Source organism: Vitis vinifera, chromosome 13, assembly GCF_030704535.1.
Source record: "Vitis vinifera cultivar Pinot Noir 40024 chromosome 13, ASM3070453v1".
NCBI classification, from domain to species: Eukaryota; Viridiplantae; Streptophyta; class Magnoliopsida; order Vitales; family Vitaceae; genus Vitis; species Vitis vinifera.
The window spans coordinates 1109138-1132050 of record NC_081817.1 but is presented as its reverse complement, the minus strand read 5'-3'; the positions used below and the strand labels follow the sequence as shown (position 1 = coordinate 1132050).

Here is a 22913-nt window from a genome sequence, read left to right as displayed (position 1 = left end):
CCAATAAAGTAATAGTAGTTGAATTTTATGTTTATTTAAAAATATTTTTATATAAAAAGGAATAATTGTGATATTTAAAATTAATTAATTAAATAAAAATCTACTTCCAATTGAGAAGCTCTCTTGAACAGGCCTTCCATAAAGCCTGCATATTCCATGAACTCATTCCCAATTTCTCCCTTTGTTCCTCTCAATTTCCCACTCCAAAAGCCCAGCCGCAGCAACAGCCACAAGCACAACCTCCGGCCCCAACTCATTATCATCTTACAGGACGAATCAAATGAAAGACCCTTAGCCTCAATAGAGCAAAAATGCCCATTGCAAAATTCATATAAACAGAGCAAAAGTAAAACTCAGAGCTAACAGTTGGAACTAGAGAAGTGATCTTTTACCCTAAAACAAGACCATATGATGAAATGTTTTTCCAACTCTGTTATTTTTCTTTGGTTATATTAAGAATGTGTTACTACTCCACCTCTATTGTCTTTGGAGTTCCCATATCTTCACACAGAGTTCCGAGCTGAAGTAACAAGGGTTTCTGTAGGCAACTGGGTATGTAATGAATGTCTCATTAAACTCCATATAATTTACAAAAATGAAAAAACAGAAGTCCACAGAAAAAAGCTGAAAACAAAATTTACAGCCTCGTCCTTCAGCTGCCATCTTTTGCATACCCACTTGTTTCTTCTGCAACCTTTTCCCAAACATTTGCCATCTTCTCTGCATATCCGGCCTGTGTGACATACATGACACAACCTTCTTTATTATGCATTCAAGAAGAGGGACCACATATAACTGCATGATAAAAATGGTTAAATAAAGGCATAGTGCTGCAAAAAATGAGATGCAAATTTAAGCAGAATCAACCAAACCGGAAAGACCAACTATTTGTTTATCCTGGACACTATTATAGTTGGCAAAAATATTCAATTTAATACTTTAATAAGGGCTCCTGTAGCAAAATCAACACCTCGCAAAGTCTGGTCCATGGCATCAAAGGACTATACTAGTCTAGGTAAGTTCTACCAAGCAACTATTAGCAACAAATGAACAAAGAAAAAAAAGGAACCAATAGAAGAAAAAGATTTTGTTTTCAGATTATAGAATGGTTATACAGGGCAAAGCGGAAAGAATCATGCAACTCTAAAACAGCAGGTACTTTAGCAGTCTCAATCCACTACTGGAAACCAAACAGTGCAACAGAAGTAACAGCTGTTCTATAGGACCACAAACCAAACCAAACACAATAAAATAAACAATCAATATCCAACCAATTTTAGAAGCTCTTGTCCCCTAGTATATGGAGTGAGAATGATATTAATGTTGAGTTATTAAAGAAGATAAAAAAGAGCTAGGATACAGTGGATACCCTTGAGCATGTCATCTTCAGATGTACCAAGTAAAGACACACGTGAATCAATATTATTTCAGTAAAGATTCAGCAAAAAGTACTCAAAAAATGTCTGAAACGGAGCATTAGGAGATTGAATATCAAAACACACCTTAATTGAGCAATGTCTAGCCCACTAAATCACTACAAGAAAATATAAGATGCATCCTGAATTTTAGAGAGATGCAAGTAGAGCCCTTAGTAACCAAAATCGAGCATTTTTAACTCCTATAATTATCATGGAATGGTTTTTAGTAAAAAGTTTGTAACTTCCCTTACAGATACGGAGGGTTTCCCCCCATAGTTGCTCCTAGCTTTTGATCTTAGGTTATTATTCTGATGAAAATTTTTTGTTTCCCAAATTTTTTATCTCCTACACTATGTAAATTCTCTTCATGCCATGCACTCGCAGTTTCAAAATGTTGTGTCGGTCGGGACAGATACAAACATTCCCCTTGAATCAAGGCAAGATCATAGTTCGAAAGCGCGCAAGGTGAGCTTTAGGTGGAATGGTCTCCTAAGGTTTAGGTGCAAGGTGCAACATAATGCTCACACCTAAGAGAGGTGAAATGCACTAGGATGCGAATCAATTTGACAAATCTTATTCCAATTCCAATCCAAGTAACAAAAAGTCTAAGATTCCAAACATTTTTAAAAGAAACATTAAACAAAAAATTAATGATATTATAGAAATTTCAATACACAGTTAAAATTTTTCAGAATAAAATTGTTAAAAATGGAAAAATAGAGTACACTAGGCATGTCCCTGCAACAAGACAACACCTTGGCAAGCAAACAATTCTAACTAGGGAGTGGTTGAGTCTTGGGCTTTGGTAAAGTGTGCCTTTCACAGATATGGGCAAGATAGTTAATCAAAGCCCATTAAGGCTTTAAGAGGATAACAGAAATCACAATTAAAGCAGGTGATTGATGATGGTGTGGTGTGGAGGACTTGGAATCCCCTCTGTTTACTGCTGCTCTACGTTAGTTCAATTTGCACTCTGATCGTCACATATCCGCCCCAAAACACAGATAAGAACCCAAAATGTGATGCTTCAACTGTTTTGAAGTTTTTGACTATCCCATTTGAATCACAGCTTTCAACTGTTTTGAAATATGCAAAATCCTTTGAAAACAGCTCCTAGAAAAAAGGCAAGTTGGAATAGAAGAACTATACTCATGATCTTGAGCTGGACTGATTGGAAAACCCAAATCTGATTCCTTATTTGCAAAAAGTTCATCAGAAGCAGGAGAGCCTTCAATGTTGCTCTTCAATGGCACCCCTCCACATGCTAAATCTTCAGTTTCTTAATTGCCCAAAACTCTGTTCTATGTCATATAGTTCATATAAAATTCCCCTTTCATTTGTTTTCAAAAAATAAAAAAATAAAATAAAAAACTTGCACTTTATTTGGACGAGCATATATCAGAATTTTGGCATTAACTATGTTTTTAGAAATTAAGATTGTACAAACCCTTGATATTAAGCTGCTAACCATGTTTTTAAAGTTCAACAAGTAGTCATGAATTTATGCTCTGACATAGTCTCAAGATCTTATAGCACCCAGAGCATAAAGGGGGGAGGAATACCTGATTGACTACAAACCCCTTCAACATGCTCAAGAAGTCATCATGCCTCTCCTTGTCTAGCCTTTCAAGCTCATTCCTGTTGTTTTCCTGCATATAGTTTACCATTCGTTATACTTAACAATCATACAATATCTTCATGAAAAACCAATGTGTTGTGGATTTATGTAATTTTAAAAGCTAATGCCAATTAAGCAAAACTATAAACAGCATAAACATATAACATAATTCTTTCTTAAACAAGTTTGAGCTTTGAAGGTCAAATAAAGATGGCTGATATGATTAAAAAAACTTATAAAAAAGATGATTGATGGGGATGAAACTTCAAGATCTACTCAAGAAATGAATAAAAAGAAATTAAAAATAATAATAATAACAATCCTAACTTACTTTATCAAGGGTATTTGGGTAATTCTACAGTGTTTTAGGTTCTTGCATTTGAGTTTCATTTAGAATTTAGGAAATTTTTTTGTTGGAAATTTCTCCTTAAAATAAGTTTTATATTTCTAAATTTTCTATTTTCTGAAGAGCTATTTTTTTTTTCCTAAAGTTTATATTTGCATCATGTTTAGAATCTAGAAAATCTTTTACAAGAAGGTATTATGAAGTTTAAGTTCATAATTCTAAAACAAAAGTTTCTATTTTCTTTATTTTTATAATTTGGAAGATTTAAGAGTTTTAAGAATTTGGAAGATTTTGGGGAGAGGGAAGTTTGGAGAGGAAAGTCCACTTAATCAACTAGGAGGTGGTGTGTGCGCAAAAGGAGAAAGGTGGTCTAGGCATAAGGAAGCTTGCTCTTTTGAACAAGGCCTTGCTTGGCAAATGGATTTGGAGATTTGCCCACGAAAAGGACAATCTTTGGAGGAAGGTGATTTTGGTGAAGTATGGCCAAGAGGGTTTTGGGTGGAGGACTAGTGAGGCTAATGAGACGATTGGAGTGAGGGTTTGGAAGGAGATCTTGAAGGAGGCAAACTGGTGTTGGGAAAACATAGAGTTTAAAGTGGGTAAAGGGACTAAAGTCAATTTTTGGACTGATCGGTGGTGTGACAATGCAGCGCTGTCCCAAAAATTTCCCTAGTTATTCGCTTTGGCGGTCCATAGGAATGCAACGGTAAATGAAGTGTGGGATTCGAATTTTGGTCAGGGAGGTTGGAATCTCAGATTTTATAGAGGCTTTAATGATTGGGAGCTGGATTTGATAGGAGATTTGCTTTTTATGCTGAGGGACTACAAGATATCTCCAAAGGAGGATTCTGTTTTTTGGAAGGGTGGAGGAAATGGAATTTTTGGGGTTAAGGAAGCTTATAATTTGTTGATTGCTCCCAACGATCTCGTCTTCCCGAAGAAGTGCATTTGGGTGGATAAAGTCCCAACCAAAGTTGCCTTTTTTGCTTGGGAGGCAACGTGGGGGAAGATTCTTACCCTGGATAGGCTTCAAAAATGGGGGTGGCAGCTCCCTAATTGCTGTTTTTTGTGTGGTAGTGATGAAGAAACTGTAAATCATATTCTTTTACACTGTACAGTGGTCAGAGTCCTCTGGGAGATCGTCCTGGCCTTGTTTGGTGTTTAGTGGTGTTCCCAGAGACAGTTAAAGATGTGTTATTTAGTTGGAGGGACCCTTTTATGGGGAAAAAAAGGAAAAAGATCTAGAATTCCATTCTGTTGTGTATTTTTTGGACGGTTTGGAAGGAAAGGAATATATTAGCTTTTAGGGGAGGGTCCTTAGCTATATAAAAACTCAAAAATTCTTTTGTTTGTAATTTGTGGAGTTGGGCTAGAGTGTATATTGGAGATGAGTCCTCTTCGCTTATAGGCTTTTTTGAGTGGCTAGCGTCCACTTAAGGGTTGGTGAGATTGTTGTTTTTTGCGTTTTTAGGTTTAGGCTTCTGTGTATACTCCATGTATGCTTTGTGGCCTTTTGATAATATATCGTGCTTATTTATAAAAAAAAAATAAAAAATTACTAGGTTAGACTTCTTTTTTAATGATTTTAATTCATTTTTTGGGTCTTCTAAATCCTATAAATCATGCTAATTGTTGTAAAACGCAATTGGTAATGAATAATAACAAGTTTTGCAAACTTTGCAATTCTCAATTATGAGACTCATAGAAGACCTTAGTAAGGGTCTAATCTTTTCTTCTTCATTTTTTATCTTGTTCTCTATTTTATTTTCTTCTCTGCTGCCATAATTTAAGTTCCTCTCCTCAAATCATAAAATATTAAAGCCCTAGTCCATCAATTTGATTGTAAACAACCATCTTATGGTTGTCCTACATCAATGAGTTGGTTATATGGTTAAACAGAAGACAGAAAATCAGGCTTCTAAACTTCGAAGTTGCAGAAAAGTGGTATATCTATGAAGTTAGGAAATTATAAAACATGGAAAATTAAGTTTTCATTCAGGCTAGACCAATTAGTGTATCAAAAAAGAAATTTCAGGTTAGACCACCAAGCCATCTTTCAGAACAAGGCAGCTAAATCTGAACCCATAATCAAGCCTCCATAGATTTTCTGGATCTCCATCTCAGTCCTATACTATATTGTAAGGAAATATAATATAGGCATACTAGCCCTTTTCCCTAATAATAAATTTTATTATGTGAAATTACAAATTATCAGCATATACATTTAAGCCTCTTCCCTGTTGGCGAAATGACTTGCCTTTTTCTCTGTCTATCATTTGTCATCATATATCCAATCAAGCTATAACTATTAAACTCGGTACCAAGGCCGCCATGCCAATTCACAAATAAATTTGAATTCAACTGATGAATGTAATTATATTGAACCACTTACAACCCAATTCAACTATTCAAAGCATTGATTGGTCAATAATCACATAGCTATAACTATTAAATTCAGTGAAAGGCCGCTTTGCCAATTTACAAATACATATGAATTTACAACTCTTTGTTATGTATGTATCTCTACTAAACATGTCATTATATAATACTATCAAACATACTCAAGATTTCTATTTTTGTACACTTGTGTGAATAGGCTATATATATACATATATGTACACACACACACACACACACACACACACACACACACACACTACAAAGCTAATAGTTTAGACATGCCATGGAGCAAAGTTAATGTGAATGGTACCCCTTTGGGTTTCTTCCAAAATTGTAGAGGATTAAGGCAGGGGGGTCATCTTTCTCCGTATTTGTTTGTGCTTGCTATGGAGGCGCTTAGCTGTCTCCTTCGAAGGGCAAGGGAAGGTGGCTTTTTGACTAGCTTCAAAGGGAATGGTGGAGGTGGAGAGAGTTTAGAGGTTATTCATCTACTGTTTGCAGACGACACTTTGGTGTTTTGTGAGGCCTCCCATACCCAATTGACCTACTTAAGCTGACTGCTTATGTGGTTTGAAGTCATTTCAGGTTTGAAAATTAATTTAACCAAGAGTGAGCTTATTTCGGTAGGGAAAGCGGAGAAACTAGATGAGTTGGCCCTTGTTTTAGGTTGTAAAGTGTGAGTGCTCCCGACCACCTATTTGGGGCTTCCTTTAGGCGGCCCTTTTAATTCTTTGGTGGCTTGGGATGGGGTGGAAGAAAGATCTCGCAAAAGATTGGCTTTGTGGAAAAGACAATACATTTCTAAAGGGGGAAGACTAACATTGATTAGAAGTACGTTATCTAGTTTGCCAATCTACTTTTTGTCTCTTTTTCAGATACCAAGGATTGTGTGGTTAAGGTTGGAAAAAATTCAAAGGGACTTCCTTTGGGGAGGCGGGACCTTAGTTAGTAAGCCTCATCTAGTGAAGTAGGATATTAGTCCTTGAAGATGGAGGAGAGAGAGAGGGTTAGAGAGAGAAAGAATGCGAGAGAGAGAGATAGCGGCAGCAATGGGGGATTGACAGAAACGGTAGGGGGCGAGAGCCATGCGAGGCATGGGAAGAAGGTCAGGAGGGGTGGCTTCGGGGTGGAATCGAAAATGTTTGAGGTTGAGGTGGAGGTGAGGAAAGGCAGTGTGCAGGCTACGATTGTGGAAAAGAAAGGAGGGATCTCGTCGTGGGTTAAATTAGGTCCGGTGAGCATTGGGATAGTCCTCGAATGCCTGACTCAGTGTATTGAGGATGTAAGGATGGGTAGGTGGGTTAGAGAGTGGAAGGAGAATGGGAGGGAGTACTCCCTGTCGCGCGACTATAATAGAGGGGGTTGTTTTCTCCGCCTGGGGGTTGCGGATTTGGAGAGAAAGAGGTTTAGTGTTTTTATCCCAAAAGGAAGAGGCGCAAAGGGCGGCTGGGCTTCAATGGTGGAAACACTACGGAGATTGGGCTGTGAAGAAGGAAGTCCTATGAAGCAGAAGGTAGACGAGCTTCGGTCGATACCAAACAAGGCGAAGACATATGCAGAAGCGACCAATAGGGCGTGAGGAAAGGAGAGAACATCAGTAAGGGTAGAGGTCACCAAGGAGGAAGTGGGTCGGAACCTATCCAAACTGGAACATTGCATTATCGGGACATGGAATCCTAATGCAACAAAGGGGGATGATATCAGAGGGTGGGGAACCCAGCTAGTGAGAATTTGGAGACTAAAAGGAAACCTAGGGCTTGCAAAAATGGAGAGGGGCAAGGTTTTAATGGAGTTTGAGTTCCCGGCAGAGGCTGACAAAGCCTCCAAGATTGGAAGCATTTCATTTGGGGGTTTTTTTCTCCGTCTAGAAAAGTGGAAGCCGGAGACGGGATGTTTGAGGGAAGGGGAAAGAAGCCGAGAAGCATGGGTGCGGGTAGTGGGTCTACCTGTTTCCCTGTGGGAGCGGGATATCTTGAGGAGGATTGGGGATGCGTGTGGGGGCTTTCTTGCAGTTGACCATCAAACGGAAAAAATGGAGGAGTTACAGTGGGCGCGAATCTTGGTGAAACGGAACGATGTGATTCTTCCCAATGAAGTGGAGGTTTGGGTTGAAGGATCATGCTATCGGGTAACTTTGTGGTGGGAAATCAGGCCAATCTTGAAAACGCCGACATGTGAGAAGAAAGGGAAGGCCGTCGTAACAGGAGCGGAGGTAGGGGATGATGTAAGTGCACGCACGAGGGAGCGCGTGACGGAGACGATGGAGGGCTCGAGGCTCGAGGTCTGCTTGCTGAATGCTGATGGGACGCGAAGTCAGTTCCATGAGTTGGGCCAAACTTCAAACCCTTCTCGGAGCGAAGACGGGCCTTCAGACGGGCCTCATGCCTTGAGTGGGCTGGGGTTATTGGGTCAAGTAAAGCCTTCTTCTAACGCCACTGGGCCGGCTAACTCGGGGATTGAGAAGCCCACGGAAAAGGCTTGGCCTTTGAGGCTGCTTCAAGAGGCTGGGCTGGATTTTCAAAGCCCATTTTTTTCTGGGTCATCTAGTGCCCAGGCGGAGAAGGGTCTGTCTGCCGCAGAGTGTAGCCGAAGCCCGTTAAAGGGCTCAGACGCAGCTATCTCCACGTTTTGGGTGAAGGATGATCAGTGGGGGACTTATGGAGATGAGCCACAGTGGGGGGGGATTTCCAGGACTGACAGTGCCCTGCTGGAGGAAGATGCAAGGTATGTTAATGCTCTTTCCTCCTCTGGATTGGTGGCTCTTGATACTCCTTCCCCCTTCTTTTCTCCTTTTGGTCGGACTCCATTGATGGAGTCTTTCGACCGTTCTAGGGAGCTTGCGGACTCAGCTACGGGGGACAATCTGTGCAAAGGAACTGGGTATTCAGAGAAGATTGAAGAGAAGTGTTGGGACTTGGTAGAGATCAGTAATGACTGTATGGAGGTTAATAGAAAGGCTCTGTGCCTAGCCAGGCTTTCATCTCAAGTAGAAAGTGGATGGGAGGAAGAGAGATGGGAGGAAAGTGATCTGGCCAGGTTCAGTCAATTCCTGGGGTTTTCAACGGAGGGCCTAGAGAAAGATATCTTGGAGTTTATGGTTAAAATTAGGAAGAGGAGAGAAAGAATTCACAACAAAGTCATGTTGGAGAAATCGAAATTTGAAAGAGAACTGAGAAGACTTGAATGCTCAGTCAACTATGAGGGGGGGAAGAAGAAAAAGTGTTCCGGGCAAGGAAGAGGGTGTCAAATTATGGAAGTCCAATGAAAATAAGGCTTTTGAGTTGGAACGTGCGCGGGGTTAATGACAGCTCCAAGAGGAAAGTGATCAAAGCTATAATTAGAAATCAGAAAGTTGATTTGTTTTGTATCCAGGAAACGAAAGTTCAGTCCATGAATGAGGGTTTGGTAAGGAGTTTGGGTTCTGGGAGGTTCCTAGATTGGGGTGCGTTGGATGCTCAGGGAGCTGCAGGGGGGGTACTGATTTGCTGGGACAAAAGAACCTTGGAAATCATTGAGATGGAGAGGGGCCAATTCTCAATCTCATGCAGACTTAGGAATGTAGAAGACGGGAAAGTCTGGATATTTACAGGTGTGTATGGTCCGTTCTCCAAAAAAGACAGGGAGACACTATGGGGGGAGCTTGGGGCGATAAGGGGAATCTGGGATGACCCATGGTGCTTAGGGGGTGACTTCAATGTCACTTTATCCCTTGAGGAAAGGAGCAATCAGGGGAGGGTGTTTGGAGCCATGAGAAGATTTGCTCAGGTGGTGGATGATCTAGAGCTTCTGGATATTCCTTTGTAAGGGGGGGTGGCTTCTTGGAGTGGGGGAAGGAATAACCAAGCTTGGGCTAGATTGGACCGGTTTCTAGTGACCCAAGATTGGCTGGATTGCTTCAGTGGGATCATTCAGTGTAGGCTGCCCAGACCCATCTCTGACCATTTTCCCATTTTACTGAAAGGTGGAGGGGTTAGAAAGGGCCCTTCCCCTTTTAGGTTTGAGAATATGTGGCTCAAGGTAGATGGGTTTAAGGAGCTGCTTAGGGGATGGTGGCAGGAGGCGGGGGGAAGGGGGAGGGCTAGCTTCAGATTGGCTTCAAAATTGAAGATTCTGAAGGAGAAGATCAAAACTTGGAACAGGGAGGTGTTTGGTAGCTTGGAAGTCAACAAAAACTTAGCCTTGCAACAAGTGGAATTTTGGGATAGGGTGGAGAGTGACAGGAGTCTAACTGAAAGAGAGACAGAGCTGAAAACAGAGGCTAAGAATGTCTTTAAAAAATGGGTGCTGTTGGAAGAAACGCATTGGAGACAACTGTCCAGGGAGTTGTGGCTGAGGGAAGGGGATAAGAATACGGGGTTCTTTCACAGGATGGCGAACGCTCATAGAAGAAATAATTCCATGGACAAGATTAAAATTAATGGGAGGTGGCTGGAGGAGGAGGGGGAGGTAAGAGAGGGGGTTGTGAATGCCTTTCAGCAATTGTTGTCAGAAGATCAATCCTGGAAAGCTGATATTGATGGGCTACAGCTACAAAGGTTAAGCAATGCTGAAGCTGAAGGTTTGGAACAGCCATTCACTGAGGTAGAGATCCATGCGGCTTTGATGGGGATGAATGGAGATAAGGCCCCAGCCTGCTTGGGGGATTGTATAAGCTCTTGGCCAAAGTGCTAGCCAATAGAATTAAGGAGGTGCTTGACAAGGTGGTTTCGCCGGACCAAAATGCCTTTGTGAAGGGAAGACAGATTTTAGATGTCTCGCTCATAGCCAATGAGGTGGTTGACTATTGGTTTAAACGCAAAGAGAAAGGGCTGATCTGTAAATTGGATATAGAAAAAGCCTATGATAGTATTAACTGGAACTTCCTCATGAAGGTCATGCGCAAGATGGGCTTTGGGGACCGATGGATGGAATGGATTGGGTGGTGCATTTCAACGGCTAGTTTCTCTATTATGGTCAATGGGGTGCCAGCTGGCTATTTCCCCAACTCAAGGGGGTTACGCCAAGGAGATCCACTCTCCCCCTACCTCTTCGTGCTGGGAATGGAAGTGCTAAGCGCTATGTTGAGAAGGGTTGTTGATGGGGGTTTCATTTCAGGATGTAACATTCAAGGGAGGGGGGGAATGGAGTTAAATGTCTCCCACTTACTATTTGCTGATGACACGATCATTTTTTGTGAAGCAAGGCAAGACCACATTACCTATCTAAGCTGGATTTTGGTGTGGTTTGAGGCAGCCTCTGGTCTTAGAATAAACCTTGCTAAAAGTGAAGTAATCCCGGTTGGGGAGGTGGAAGATATTGAGATGTTGGCGGTGGAGTTAGGGTGTAAAGTGGGGACCCTTCCCTCTGTTTATTTGGGGCTGCCCTTGGGAGCCAAGCACAAGGCCATGGCTATGTGGGATGGAGTTAAAGCAAGAATGAGAAGGAGGTTGGCTTTGTGGAAAAGACAATATTTGTCAAAGGGCGGGAGGATCACCCTCATTAAAAGCACGTTGGCCAACTTGCCGGTTTATCAATTGTCTCTTTTTCGCATGCCTAAGCTAGTTGTAAAAAGACTCGAAAAACTACAGAGGGATTTTCTTTGGGGAGGGGGAAGTATGGAAAGAAAAATCCATCTAATCAATTGGGAGGTAGTGTGTTCCCAAAAGGAGAGCGGGGGTCTAGGCATTCGGAAAATTGACCTCCTGAATAAGGCCCTGTTGGGGAAATGGATTAGGCGGTTCGGTTGTGAGAAAGACATGTTTTGGAGGAAGGTGGTTGGGGTGAAGTATGGCCAGTTGGGTTTTGGTTGGAGAACAAGGGAGGATTGCGGAACGTTTGGGGTGGGGGTTTGGAGGGAGATAATGAAGGAATCGTCGTGGTGTTGGAGTAATATAGAGTTCAAAGTGGGAAAGGGGACTAAGGTTAGTTTCTGGACTGACCATTGGTGCGGTAATGAGGTGTTGTCCCAAGCTTTTCCCCAGTTGTTTACTTTGGCAGTCTAGAGGAGCGCCTCGGTAAATGAGATGTGGGATTCTAGCCTCGGTCAAGAAGGTTGGAACATAAGACTCTCTAGAAACTCTAATGACTGGGAGTTGGACGCCTTAGGAGAGCTGTTGCATATGTTGAGGGACTTGAGGATTTCTCTTGAAGAGGATGCAGTGATATGGAAAGGAGAGGGGCACGGCCGTTTTCGGATTAGAGATGCTTACAAGCTGTTGACAGGGCCTAATGTCATTACCTTCCCGAAAAAGAGCATTTGGGTGGACAAGGTCCCAACCAAGGTCGCTTTTTTTGCATGGGAGGCTTCTTGGGAGAAGGTTCTAACTTTGGACAAGCTTCAAAGGCGGGGATGGCAGCTTCCAAACCGGTGTTTTTTGTGTGGTTGTGAAGAGGAAAATGTAAATCATATTCTTTTACACTGTACAGTTGTAAGGCCTCTTTGGGAGATTGTATTGGCCTTGTTTGGGGCTAATTGGGTGTTCCCAGAGAAAGTCAAAGAGATGTTAGTCAGTTGGAGGGGCCCTTTTGTGGGGAGAAAGAGGAAAAAGATTTGGACCTCCATTCCGTCGTGTATTTTTTGGACGGTATGGAAGGAGAGAAATAGATTAGCTTTCAGGGGGGGCTCTCTAGCTATTCAGAAACTAAAGAATCCGTTTGTTTGTAACTTGTGGAGTTGGGCTAGGGTATATATGGGAGAGGAGTCCTCTTCGCTTTTAGGTTTTTTGGAATGGCTTGCCATTCCCTAAGGGGTGGTGAGTGTTGGTTCTTGTTAGGCTACTATGTATACTTCCTGTATGCTTTGTGGCTTTTTGCCTCATTTTATATATGCGCATTTATCTAAAAAAATCTAGTGAAGTAGGATACCGTTTGCTCTGAAAAATGGAAGGGGAGCCTAGGTGTTAGGGCCTTCACTCGCTTAACAAGGCCCTCCTTTGTAAGTGGATTTGGCGCTTTGCTTGCCTTTTGGAGACAAATCATTAATGGTAAATATGGGGATTAGGAAGGGGATTGGTGCTCTAAGGAAGCAAGAGGAGGCTACGATGTTAGGTTATGGAAGACCATAAGAAAGTTGTGAGATTAAGTTAGTTATAAATTGTCACTTATCAAAAAAAAAAGGTAGTTGTAAATTGTCTTTTTTGGTGGGCAATGGGAAAATGATAAAGTTTTGGAAAGATAAGTGGTGCGGGGATGAGCAATTAATGTTTATTTTCCCTCTTTATTTGCCCTTTCTAACTTTAAAGACACTTGGGTGGTGGAGTTGTGGCAGCATTCTAATGAGGAGGGTGGCTGGAATCCCAACTTCCCAACGCCCCTAAATGATTGGGAGATTGGTATTGTGGTACGCTTTTTGGCAAGACTTCAAGTTAAAGTGGTTGAAGAGGGTAAAGAGGATAAAGTGTGTTGGGATGATACGAAGAGTAGGACTTTCTCTGTTAAATCACTTTATGCTAGCCTAGAGACAGGAAGGGTAGTGCAATTCCCTTCTAGTGTTGCGTGGAATGCGTGGGTTCCTCCTAAGGTGAGTTTTTTTGTATGGGATGCGACTTGGGGAAAAACTTTGACTCTTGACCAGTTTCAAAGGAGGGAGTGGTCTTTGGCCAATCATTGTTTCCTTTGTCTATCTCATGAGGAGTCAATTGACCACATCCTTTTGCATTGTGACAAGGCAAGGGTGTTGTGGAGCTTTTATTCTCTCCCTTTTGAGTTTTTTGGGTGATGCAGTTCACATTTAGAGAGACTTTGCTAGACTGACATGGTTCCTTTGTTGGAAGAAAGCGGAAAAAGGTTTGGAGGACAACTCCTTTATGCCTCTTCTAGACTATTTGGAAAGAGAAAAATAGAAGACCTTTTGAGAATGTGGAGCTCTCAATCCAAAGGTTGAAATACTTGTTTTTGTGTAATTTGTTATCTTGGACCAAACTGTTTATAGGTGTAAGATTGATGTCCATAGTAGATTTCATTGATTGGTTGGGGTCAATTTAAGGGAGGGAATAGTTTTTTGTTTCCTCTTCCTTTTTTTGGTACTTTTTTGTTGTTGTATACATCGTGTGTACTTTGGTGCGCCATTTTTGGCGTTTAATACAAATCTCATTTACTGATAAAAAAAAAATGGAGACAAAATATTAAGATACCCGCATGATTTGCCATGGGGAAAGAAGAAGATACAAAATGAAGATATAATTATCTCCTCTTATCAACCAAAAAGTGATTTATTAAATGTCCTTTCAGCATGGAAATGAATTTAGACAAAAGCTTGCTGACAATCAGTTTTCATGAAATAAATAAATTATGAAAATTGTGAAATTAAATTGAGAGCCTAAAAGTTTCCTACATGGAAACTTAACTTTACTAGCCTCTATCTTACAACTTCAAAATTCAGAGTTTGGTAATGCATGGCAAACATAAACTCAAGCATAAGGCATGCTAACAAGCAAAATGTTGAAAAGTGTCTCAAATTCCTAATTAGTATAAATTCTTTTTCGTAAAAATATTATATAGAATATTTCCTAAGTTAATATAGTGTAATATTAAATTTCCTCACAAAATAAGGAATGTTATTAAAAATATCTCTATAAATATTTTACGTCATGAGGGAAAAAGTTTATGAGATGGAGATGAGCTTCTAAAAACTACATATGGTGGATAGGGATGTGAGGAAAAATGAGACACTTAGTGGAGTGAGAGATTGTGATTTAGGGTGCAAATACAAGGAATGGGGAAATATGGGATATTTTGGAAACCTAATAGTTGTATTTGTTTTTATCCTCTGTAATATTCTCAATAGTATAGTGGAATAATTCTCTCTTATCTGTGGATGTAGGCATAGTTGACCGAACTATGTTAAAACCTCATATATCTTTGTGTAGATCATTTTATTTTTGTGTTCTTGAACTAACATTGTTTGCATTAAAACTTCCATATATGCAACAAACTAGTATCAAGGCTCACGTTAAAGATTTCTAGAATAGCCAAAAATAATAGAGCACAAAAGAGAATGACAAGAGGAGTTTTAATTGAAAGTGAAGCCAATTATTCTCTCATCGGGATGTGATATAAAAAGTGTGTATCATAGAGAGATGGAAGTTGACTTAATGGAATTTGATCGAAGGTGGAAATTGTTGAAAAATATCTCAAATTCCCAATTAGTATAAATTCTTTTTTGTAAATAATATTGTATAAAATATTTCCTAAGTTGATATGTTATTATAATATTAAATTTCCTCACAGAATAAGCAAAGTGTTTAAGAATATCTTCCCTAAGTTGGAATGTTATTATAATACTAAATTTCCTTATAGAATAAGGAAAGTTATTACGAATATCTCTATAAATGGTGGATAGGCTTGTAAAGGCTATACATGGTGGATAGAGATGTGAGGAATAATGAGACACTTGGTGGAGCGAGGGGGCTCGTGGTTCAAAGTGTATATACAAGGTAGTATGGTAGAATGATTGTCTCTCATCCGTGGATATAAGCCTATTGGCCGAACCATGTTAAAACCTTGTGTACCTTCTTAAATTAACATTGTTTGCCTTAAAGTTTCTGCTAACACAACACAAAACCCAATAGACAGAATCCTAATGTGGAAAGAAAACAAACATAGGTCTTCATGCTCATTAGTATTTGCAACTTCTTTTTAGAGGAGCAGGGAAAGGGGTTTGTTGTGGTTGTTTAACTGTGTAGCATGTTTATTAATTTCACAGGATTCTTCTCATTTTTCCATTTGGGAAATTTGACCATTATTAACTGCAAGGAAGCTGATTGACTTTTATAAAATCTTGTACATGTTAAAGCCAAGCAGCCTATAAAAGGTCATAATGAAACTTCAGACTGATCTTCTCATGGTAGCCATTGGTCAATGAACCTCAAAATCAAAGGTGAAAACCATGAAAAAAAGATGTTACCTTGATCTGTTCATATTCTCTGACTGCACAATTTTTAGCATCCTCAGAAACCTTCAGAGTTTCTTTCAACTCTTCTATTTTGCGAATTCTGGACCTGTCTCCACCAAATATTTTGGATGAAGCAGCTTCCAGCTTTTCAATCCTTGTATGCAGTGAAGATAACTCAGATAAAAGAGTTTGTACTGTTAACAAAGCACTTGCTCGGTCTGAAAATGCACTGTTGACAGCTAACATCACTCCAAGATATTCATGGAGTGTGTCCTGCAATATATGTCAAACAAAAATAAGCAAAATATCAAAACATTCTTCAAAGGACAGTGGACCAGAGGTTTCACTCCAATTCAGAACAAATCAAGAAGGTTCCCTAGTACAATATAGTTGTCAAAAATAGCTTTCTGACACTTTTGATATATTGGGACCACATTATAGCAAAACTACTGAAACTTACCAAATGTTTGACTGTTTGTGCATTTAACTCCCTATACAATCTGCTTGCTTTAACAGAAGCAGTTGCTAAATTTTTCATGTCAGCAGCTCGAACTCTCTGAGAGTTATACAAAGCTTCCTCCGTCTCAAACTTGGTAAGCTTAACAAATGCCAACCCCAACTCCCCCATAGTCTCTCCAATATCTTGCTGAGCTTTTACAAGTGATTCAGCCTGAAAAACCAGAAAACTGACTAAATTTCATTCGATAATAAATAAATAATCACAAACAAAAAGTAGGACAGGTTTAGATATCACAGGTCAGTCACCCTAGAAAAATAACTGAAAAATAAGGGTAGATTTGGAAGTCATCATAGAAAAATGACAGTGAAAATTACATTTCACAAAATCCTAAAAACCAATCCTATATCATAGCTGCATTCCAGCAAGGATATAGGAGGTCATGTCTGACATGGCAACTTCCTCGAATATAAATGTGAGTCTGTAGCAAGTTTGTGAACAATACATTCGACCAAACTATCCTCATTTGAGTATGTATGCATGTACATATACAAAATAACCATATATAGTAAAAGAGTGAGTGAAGTAAGCAACATACAATAAGCTCTATAAATAAAAAGGAAATTCTCACAAGTAATGAGTGAAGTAAGCAACATATAAAACAAGATCCTAAGCATAGAAGCAGAAATCTTTTCTTATGCACACTCTGCAAGTAAAGATCGACACACTTATTCTCTGTGCATCCAAAGAGATGTTGGACACAGTTGAATATGATAATCATGTCTCCTGCAGACCAACCCATACACTAATTATCAGTTATATTGATGATTAGTGTCAGCCACGTGCAGAAGTGATCGATACACTAATTATCAGTTATATAGATGGGCTGGCATTGATCACATGCAGAAGTGATCAGTATAATAATAATCGAGTATTGTTGGCTGGCTTAATGTTTTCAACACCAACATTCCAAATGCTGATTCGTATCCCTAAATGCTGTCTAAATTACATCAGAAAAAAATTAATTTTCATGGGACTGTGCATTTTAAATTGATTCAAATTAAGCTTAAATAGAAATCTATGTCCATACAAACTAATAGAAATAGTGCAAGAATCGACCTGCTGAGACACATTACTCAATTGCTGTTCAAAATCCATCAACTTGTCTTTCCTCTCCAAGAACTCCTTATCTTCCTCCACCACTGGTGGTTTTGAGCCACCCCAATCATTAGAAACTGCCTGCTTCAACTCCTTAAAAATCCTCAATAAGTCCCTCCCACCTTTAGCTGGCTGCATCACCTCCTGTGGATTTGCAGGGGCCACTGATTCTCCAAACAACTGTTTTGGAAGCTTCACTGCCCCATCCAACATCCTCGACGCCACATCAGTGCTTCGCGGCAATGGCAGCTTGCCATCCACCCGTAAAAATACTCGTAACTCCTCGCTTTTCTTGATCATTGGGTGCCCAGCTAATCTCCGCAAGTACTTCTCCAATGCCGATCTTCTCTGCTCCACGAATTCTTGCTTTTGCATCACCTGACTCTCGACAACACTCTTGTCTGGCCTCACAGGGATGAAGAACCCCCTGTACGACTCCGACATCCGATCAGACAATGTCACTACGTCTTTGAACCGCCGTCGGACGCTGAACTCCGATCCGGGACCACCGAAATCCGGCAGGTTCGTCCTTGTCGTGATCAGATACGTCACATACGTGTTTCCACCGGGAACAAGCGAATTTGACATCTCTTGCTCTCTGTGAGGCTCCGTAACTGAAATGTTCAAGTAATCGGAATTCGACGAAGCCGATCTCGGCAACGATTTGGGGCTTTCGTGGCCGTTGGTGTCGCCGTTGGATTCGTCGAAGGAATTGAAAATCACGTCGGCATAGGAGGGAGGTTCTAGAAACGAATTGAACGGTAGATTAGGGTTTTTGTGGTCTACGGACGACGTGGAGGATGACGAGACCAAAGGATCATCCACGGCTGAGATTACGGCAGCAGGCGGAGATAGGGTGTGGTGCGCCTCATGAAGAGACACGATGCTACGGTGATCGGAGAGATGGTGGCCGTTGGATGGCTCGTCGAGGACGAGAGTCTCCATCTCTTCTCGGGACGCGTAGAGATGGGCTTCTTCATAGCCCTGATTCTCATAGCCCATCATCTTTATTCAAAAATTCAAACCAAAGAAAGGAAAAGGAAATCTTAATTTGGAATTCACGTCGTTCTCATTCTGTGAAGAAATAGAAAGTTTCAGGAAAAGATTTGAAGGCAAGGAAGCGACAATTCCGAGCCGCTGCCACGGCAGAGGCTATCGTGCGCAGGGGGCGGTGATGGGGAGTGGGATACGTGCCAGGAAGAAGAAGAAGAAGAAGAAGAGTGGAGGGTGGAGCTGCATGTGGGTTCGGGAAACGGCGAGCGAGTGAGCCAACAGTATTTTTGAGACACTTGCAAGCTTTCAAAACTTGAACCTGACACGTCTGGACCAGTACGAAGCGACGTCGTTTTGAGCACTTGACTCGCTCCATTTTCCATGGAAACGGCGTCGTTTAAGTCCATTGCTTTCACGCGGTTTTCAGTTGGAAGATGTTTCCCTCTCCAAATTCCTCCAAGATTTGTCAGCAGTCCTTTTTTCTTTTCTTTTCCAATATAATTTATTTTTAAAAAATGAATATTTTATGTTACATTAATATGGATGTTTGGAGTAACAAATTCAGAACTGTTTAATTAATGTAGATTATCTTTTAATTAATTTACTTATAAAAAAAAAAGCAAATGTAAAAAAATTAATTAAATATAATAAATATTATTTTCAATATTTTTAAACAACTAATATGATGTGCTTGTCAACTAAGGTCATGTTTGGAACGGTTTTTAAAAGTCAAAAATTCTTTTTTAAGTTTAATATTAATTTATTCCATATTTTATTAGTTTCATTTAAAGAATGTATAATTTAAAAAGAAACTTAATATGAACGCCAAAATAAATATTATTTAATTTAGAAACTTTATTTTACTTATGCAAGAAGTAACCTAATATGGAGAGAAGCTAATTTATATATTCAAAATAATGATGAGATTTCTAGCCAGCCAACCAAGGGAATGCCTCCAACTTGATCTCAACAATAGTCCATAGTTTTGGCTCAATTTTGATTTATTAGCTTTGCTATTATAAAACTTGAAGTCATGTTTGGTTTTAAAAAAGTATGGGAAAGGAAAAAAAAATTGATTTAAATTATATTCTTATATTTGATTTTATTAAAATTTTAAATTATTTAATTTGTATATATAAAAAAAAAAAATATATATATATATATATATATATATATATATATATAAAAAAAAGTGAAATGGGTTTAAAATAATATATCAAAATTATTTATTTTTTTAAACCTAATTTTTACAAATAATGGCTTGAGAGTATGACACTAAGAGCCTTTTTCTTCTAAGTCTCGTATACCGAGTTATTCTCTTGGAATGGTACTTCAGAAGGCTGAGTTGCTTGAAGGAACCAAGACCAAGTCTTACCAAGGAAGGTTCTTCCTTGTGTAAGAACAAAGTTCTTGAAGATGATATGAGAGTGGTTTTGTGAGTGTCCTATAATATATCATATTATATCATATCATATCATATCATATGAGTATATATACACTCATAGATTATGATAGCTTTCACTTGACTTAGTTTTAGGTATTGAGTGATAAGTTTCATTTAAATTGCTTTGTCTTGATAGAGAATTCTCTTTATTTCATTGATGTAATGTTTAGTACAAGAGAATGAGGAGTATGACAGCACATTTTTTTATATATATATAGTTTTACATTTTCAAAATTATTAGTGGTAGAAAAGGGAAGGTAAGAAAAATGAAAATGGAAACCCTCTTAATGCAATGATTTAAGGTTTGTTTGAGAATTGTTTTTTAAAACTATTTTTTGTTCTATAAAACAAAAAATACAAAAAATATGTTTAATAACCAAAAACTATTTTATGTTTTATGTTTTATGTTTTTAAGAATAGAAAACATAGTGCTTTTAAAAAAATATTTTTTAATTATTTTCAATTATTTAGACTTATTTTTTGGGTTGTTTTAAGAAATAATTATACAAACATATAAAATGATTAAAAATAAAACACTAAATATAAAAAATATTTTTAAAATACATTTAAAAATATTAAAAACATTTTAAACTTCCAAATAGACTTTTATTTTACCAAAATCGAGAACAATTTTAAAAAATTATTCTAAAAAACTATTTTTGATCATTGTTTTAAAAAACAGTTATTAAACAAACCCTTAATTTTTTGTTTTTCCATTATTTTTTTATTTAACTCGTATTTATTTATATCTATTCCTATTTTCAAATAGCCTTGGAATATTCACAACTTTTAATATTATAATATCCATAAATTAATTTCCACAATTAAGTAATTTAAAAATATAAATTTAGATACCATGAAAATTTCGAAGGGACAAATGTTTTTAGTTGATTAAGGATTTTCGCTAATAAGGAAATCCCTTGGCACTTCTTTGAGATGGTTGGTTGCCGATTCCATCTCACCTTTCCAAATGCCATAGCAAAAGCAAACGTAAATAGGCAACCCATTAATTAAGAATTATAATCTCCATCTCATATCATCTTTAGTAAAAACTAGTAATTAAGAACTATAATCTCAATTAAGAGGAATAAATTGGACCGCAAATTTACACATATTTATTCTAATTATCATTCATTTCTTATAGATATTGTCATTCCACACTCTATTATATAGTATTAAGATTTTTTTTCTCCTTAACTAGATGAGATCCAAGCTAACAATGCTATTAGGCTCTTTAGTTAACTAATATAAAATCTAGGGATGGCAACAAGATTGGTTTGGGACGGGTCACCCATCCCAACCCCGTCCCATTTAACTTTTTTTTTTAAAAAAAAAAAAATTTACTTTTAAGTTTTTTAATTACATTAAAATAAATATATTTTATAAATAATTAAATTATTATATTTTTTTACTACTTATTTTACTAATTTTTTTATTATTTATATATTAAAAATAGTAAAATAAAAATTAATTTAATTTAATTTTAAAATTTAATTTTATATATAATTAGGATGGGACGAGATAAAGCAATACCCAAACCCGTCCCGGGTTTAAAAAAAAAAAATTAAAACCCGTCCCAAACCCGTTTAGCTAAAATTGAAACCCGTCCCATTAGGGTAGGGGCGGGATGGGGCGATGTAGGTACCTGAGAAAACTCGTCCCATTGCTATCCCAAATAAGATCTCTTACCTTTGTCATATTGAGAGTTTTTCTCCCTAATTATTGTGTGATTTCTCACCCTAATCAACAATGTCATTAATGAATTGTTGGGCCAAATGTCACCCCCGCTTTGATACCATATTCATTCAAGGGTATATGACTTTGAAATACACATCTTGAAAACTGATTAAGCAAGTCACACCTCATAGGCATTTTGGTCTGATCTCTTTGTATATACCATGATCTCGACCTCATTGCTTTGCACCTTAATCTTATTATTTGTGTTTAACATCATTTTTTAAGTATAATGATCCTATTATTTGTCTAATTGAGATACATACAAAGTTCAAGAAATCAGTACTGGGGACTTTGTCCTTCAGGTTCTATACAAACACCTTCCCATGGGGTTAGGACTTAGGAGAGGTGGTTCACACCCTACTGACCTTTGCATATTAGGTGATTTTTGTATTGTAGGTGTCAACTACTAAGGGTTGTATTCGTTTTTTCATTTACTATCAGCTTTTCCTTAGAAATGCTCTGAACTCAGACAGCATTTCCCGGTGATAGCCCAGTAGAAGTGAGGCATTTCTTCTGGTTTTTATTCAAAGGTTTTCCATTAATATATCTGTAGAGTTTCATTTCTTCATAAGCTACGTTTTTCAGATACTGATCGATATGGAAACAAGCTGGTTGTTTACTCATAATAAACCTCTGATTCAGTGAGGCATTTGAAGGGGAGAAAGCAACGATTCCGAGCCACAGCAGCGGCGGTGGAGGCTATCGTGCGCATGGGGGTGATAGGAAGTAGGATACGAGCAAGGAAGAAGAAGAAGAAGAAGATCGGGAGTGTGGAGCTGCATGTGGTTTCGAGCATTACTCTCGGACTTGGACCTGACACGTCTAGACCTGCACGAAGCAACGTGGTTTTGAGTACAGCTTCATTCCCACGGAAACAATGTCGTTTTATTCCTGTGTTTTCCGGGCGCTCTTAACAAAATGGAACCTCAAAAACATAACACTCACAACAGCATGAAATCCATTTGTTTGTGGTCGCTTTTCTTCATAAACTACGCGATATATAGCTCCATCACCGCCTGCAGGTACATTAAGGCCTGAGATTGGTTTGTTCAGGATGTGTGATGGCACCAGATATTAGGCATTCAGATATATTAGGTGAATATCGATCAGAAAAACTGAAGTTAAAGTTGGATTTCCAGCTAGCCAACCCTTGGAACCTCTACAACCACTCCTGTTTGGCCTTCAGTAGTCCAAACCCAGACTCGATCACAGCCAGAGTCCATAGCTGTGTAGTGTCCTTGCTTTATTAACTTGGCTTTCACTAAAGGATTCTCCCTTTCAATTGTCACTTTTGCTACTTCAGATGTCTCTCCCACCAAAGGCTGCAACTTGGTTGGGTTGGTCGGTGATGGCTAACCCAAGCCCAACCCGGATTAAGTAACAATAAACCCGAATCCAACTCATCCTCTAACCCAAAGCGTTCAACTCAAGCCTAACATAGTTTCATTTCTCTAAGCTTAAGTTAAATTCA

At 38.8% G+C, this 22913-nt stretch overlaps 1 protein-coding gene across 1 annotated transcript; it reads right to left on the bottom strand.

Moving 5' to 3' along the window:
• Positions 1–409: 409 nt before the first annotated feature.
• On the bottom strand, positions 410–18703 carry LOC100251814 (sorting nexin 2A). Its single transcript, XM_002273907.4, has 5 exons — positions 17230–18703; positions 16114–16323; positions 15666–15926; positions 2981–3067; positions 410–733 (listed from the first exon to the last, which is right to left on the bottom strand). The coding sequence occupies exons 1-5, from the start codon at positions 18271–18273 to the stop codon at positions 653–655; spliced, it is 1683 nt and encodes a 560-aa protein (XP_002273943.1). The 5' UTR covers positions 18274–18703; the 3' UTR covers positions 410–652.
• Positions 18704–22913: the final 4210 nt, after the last annotated feature.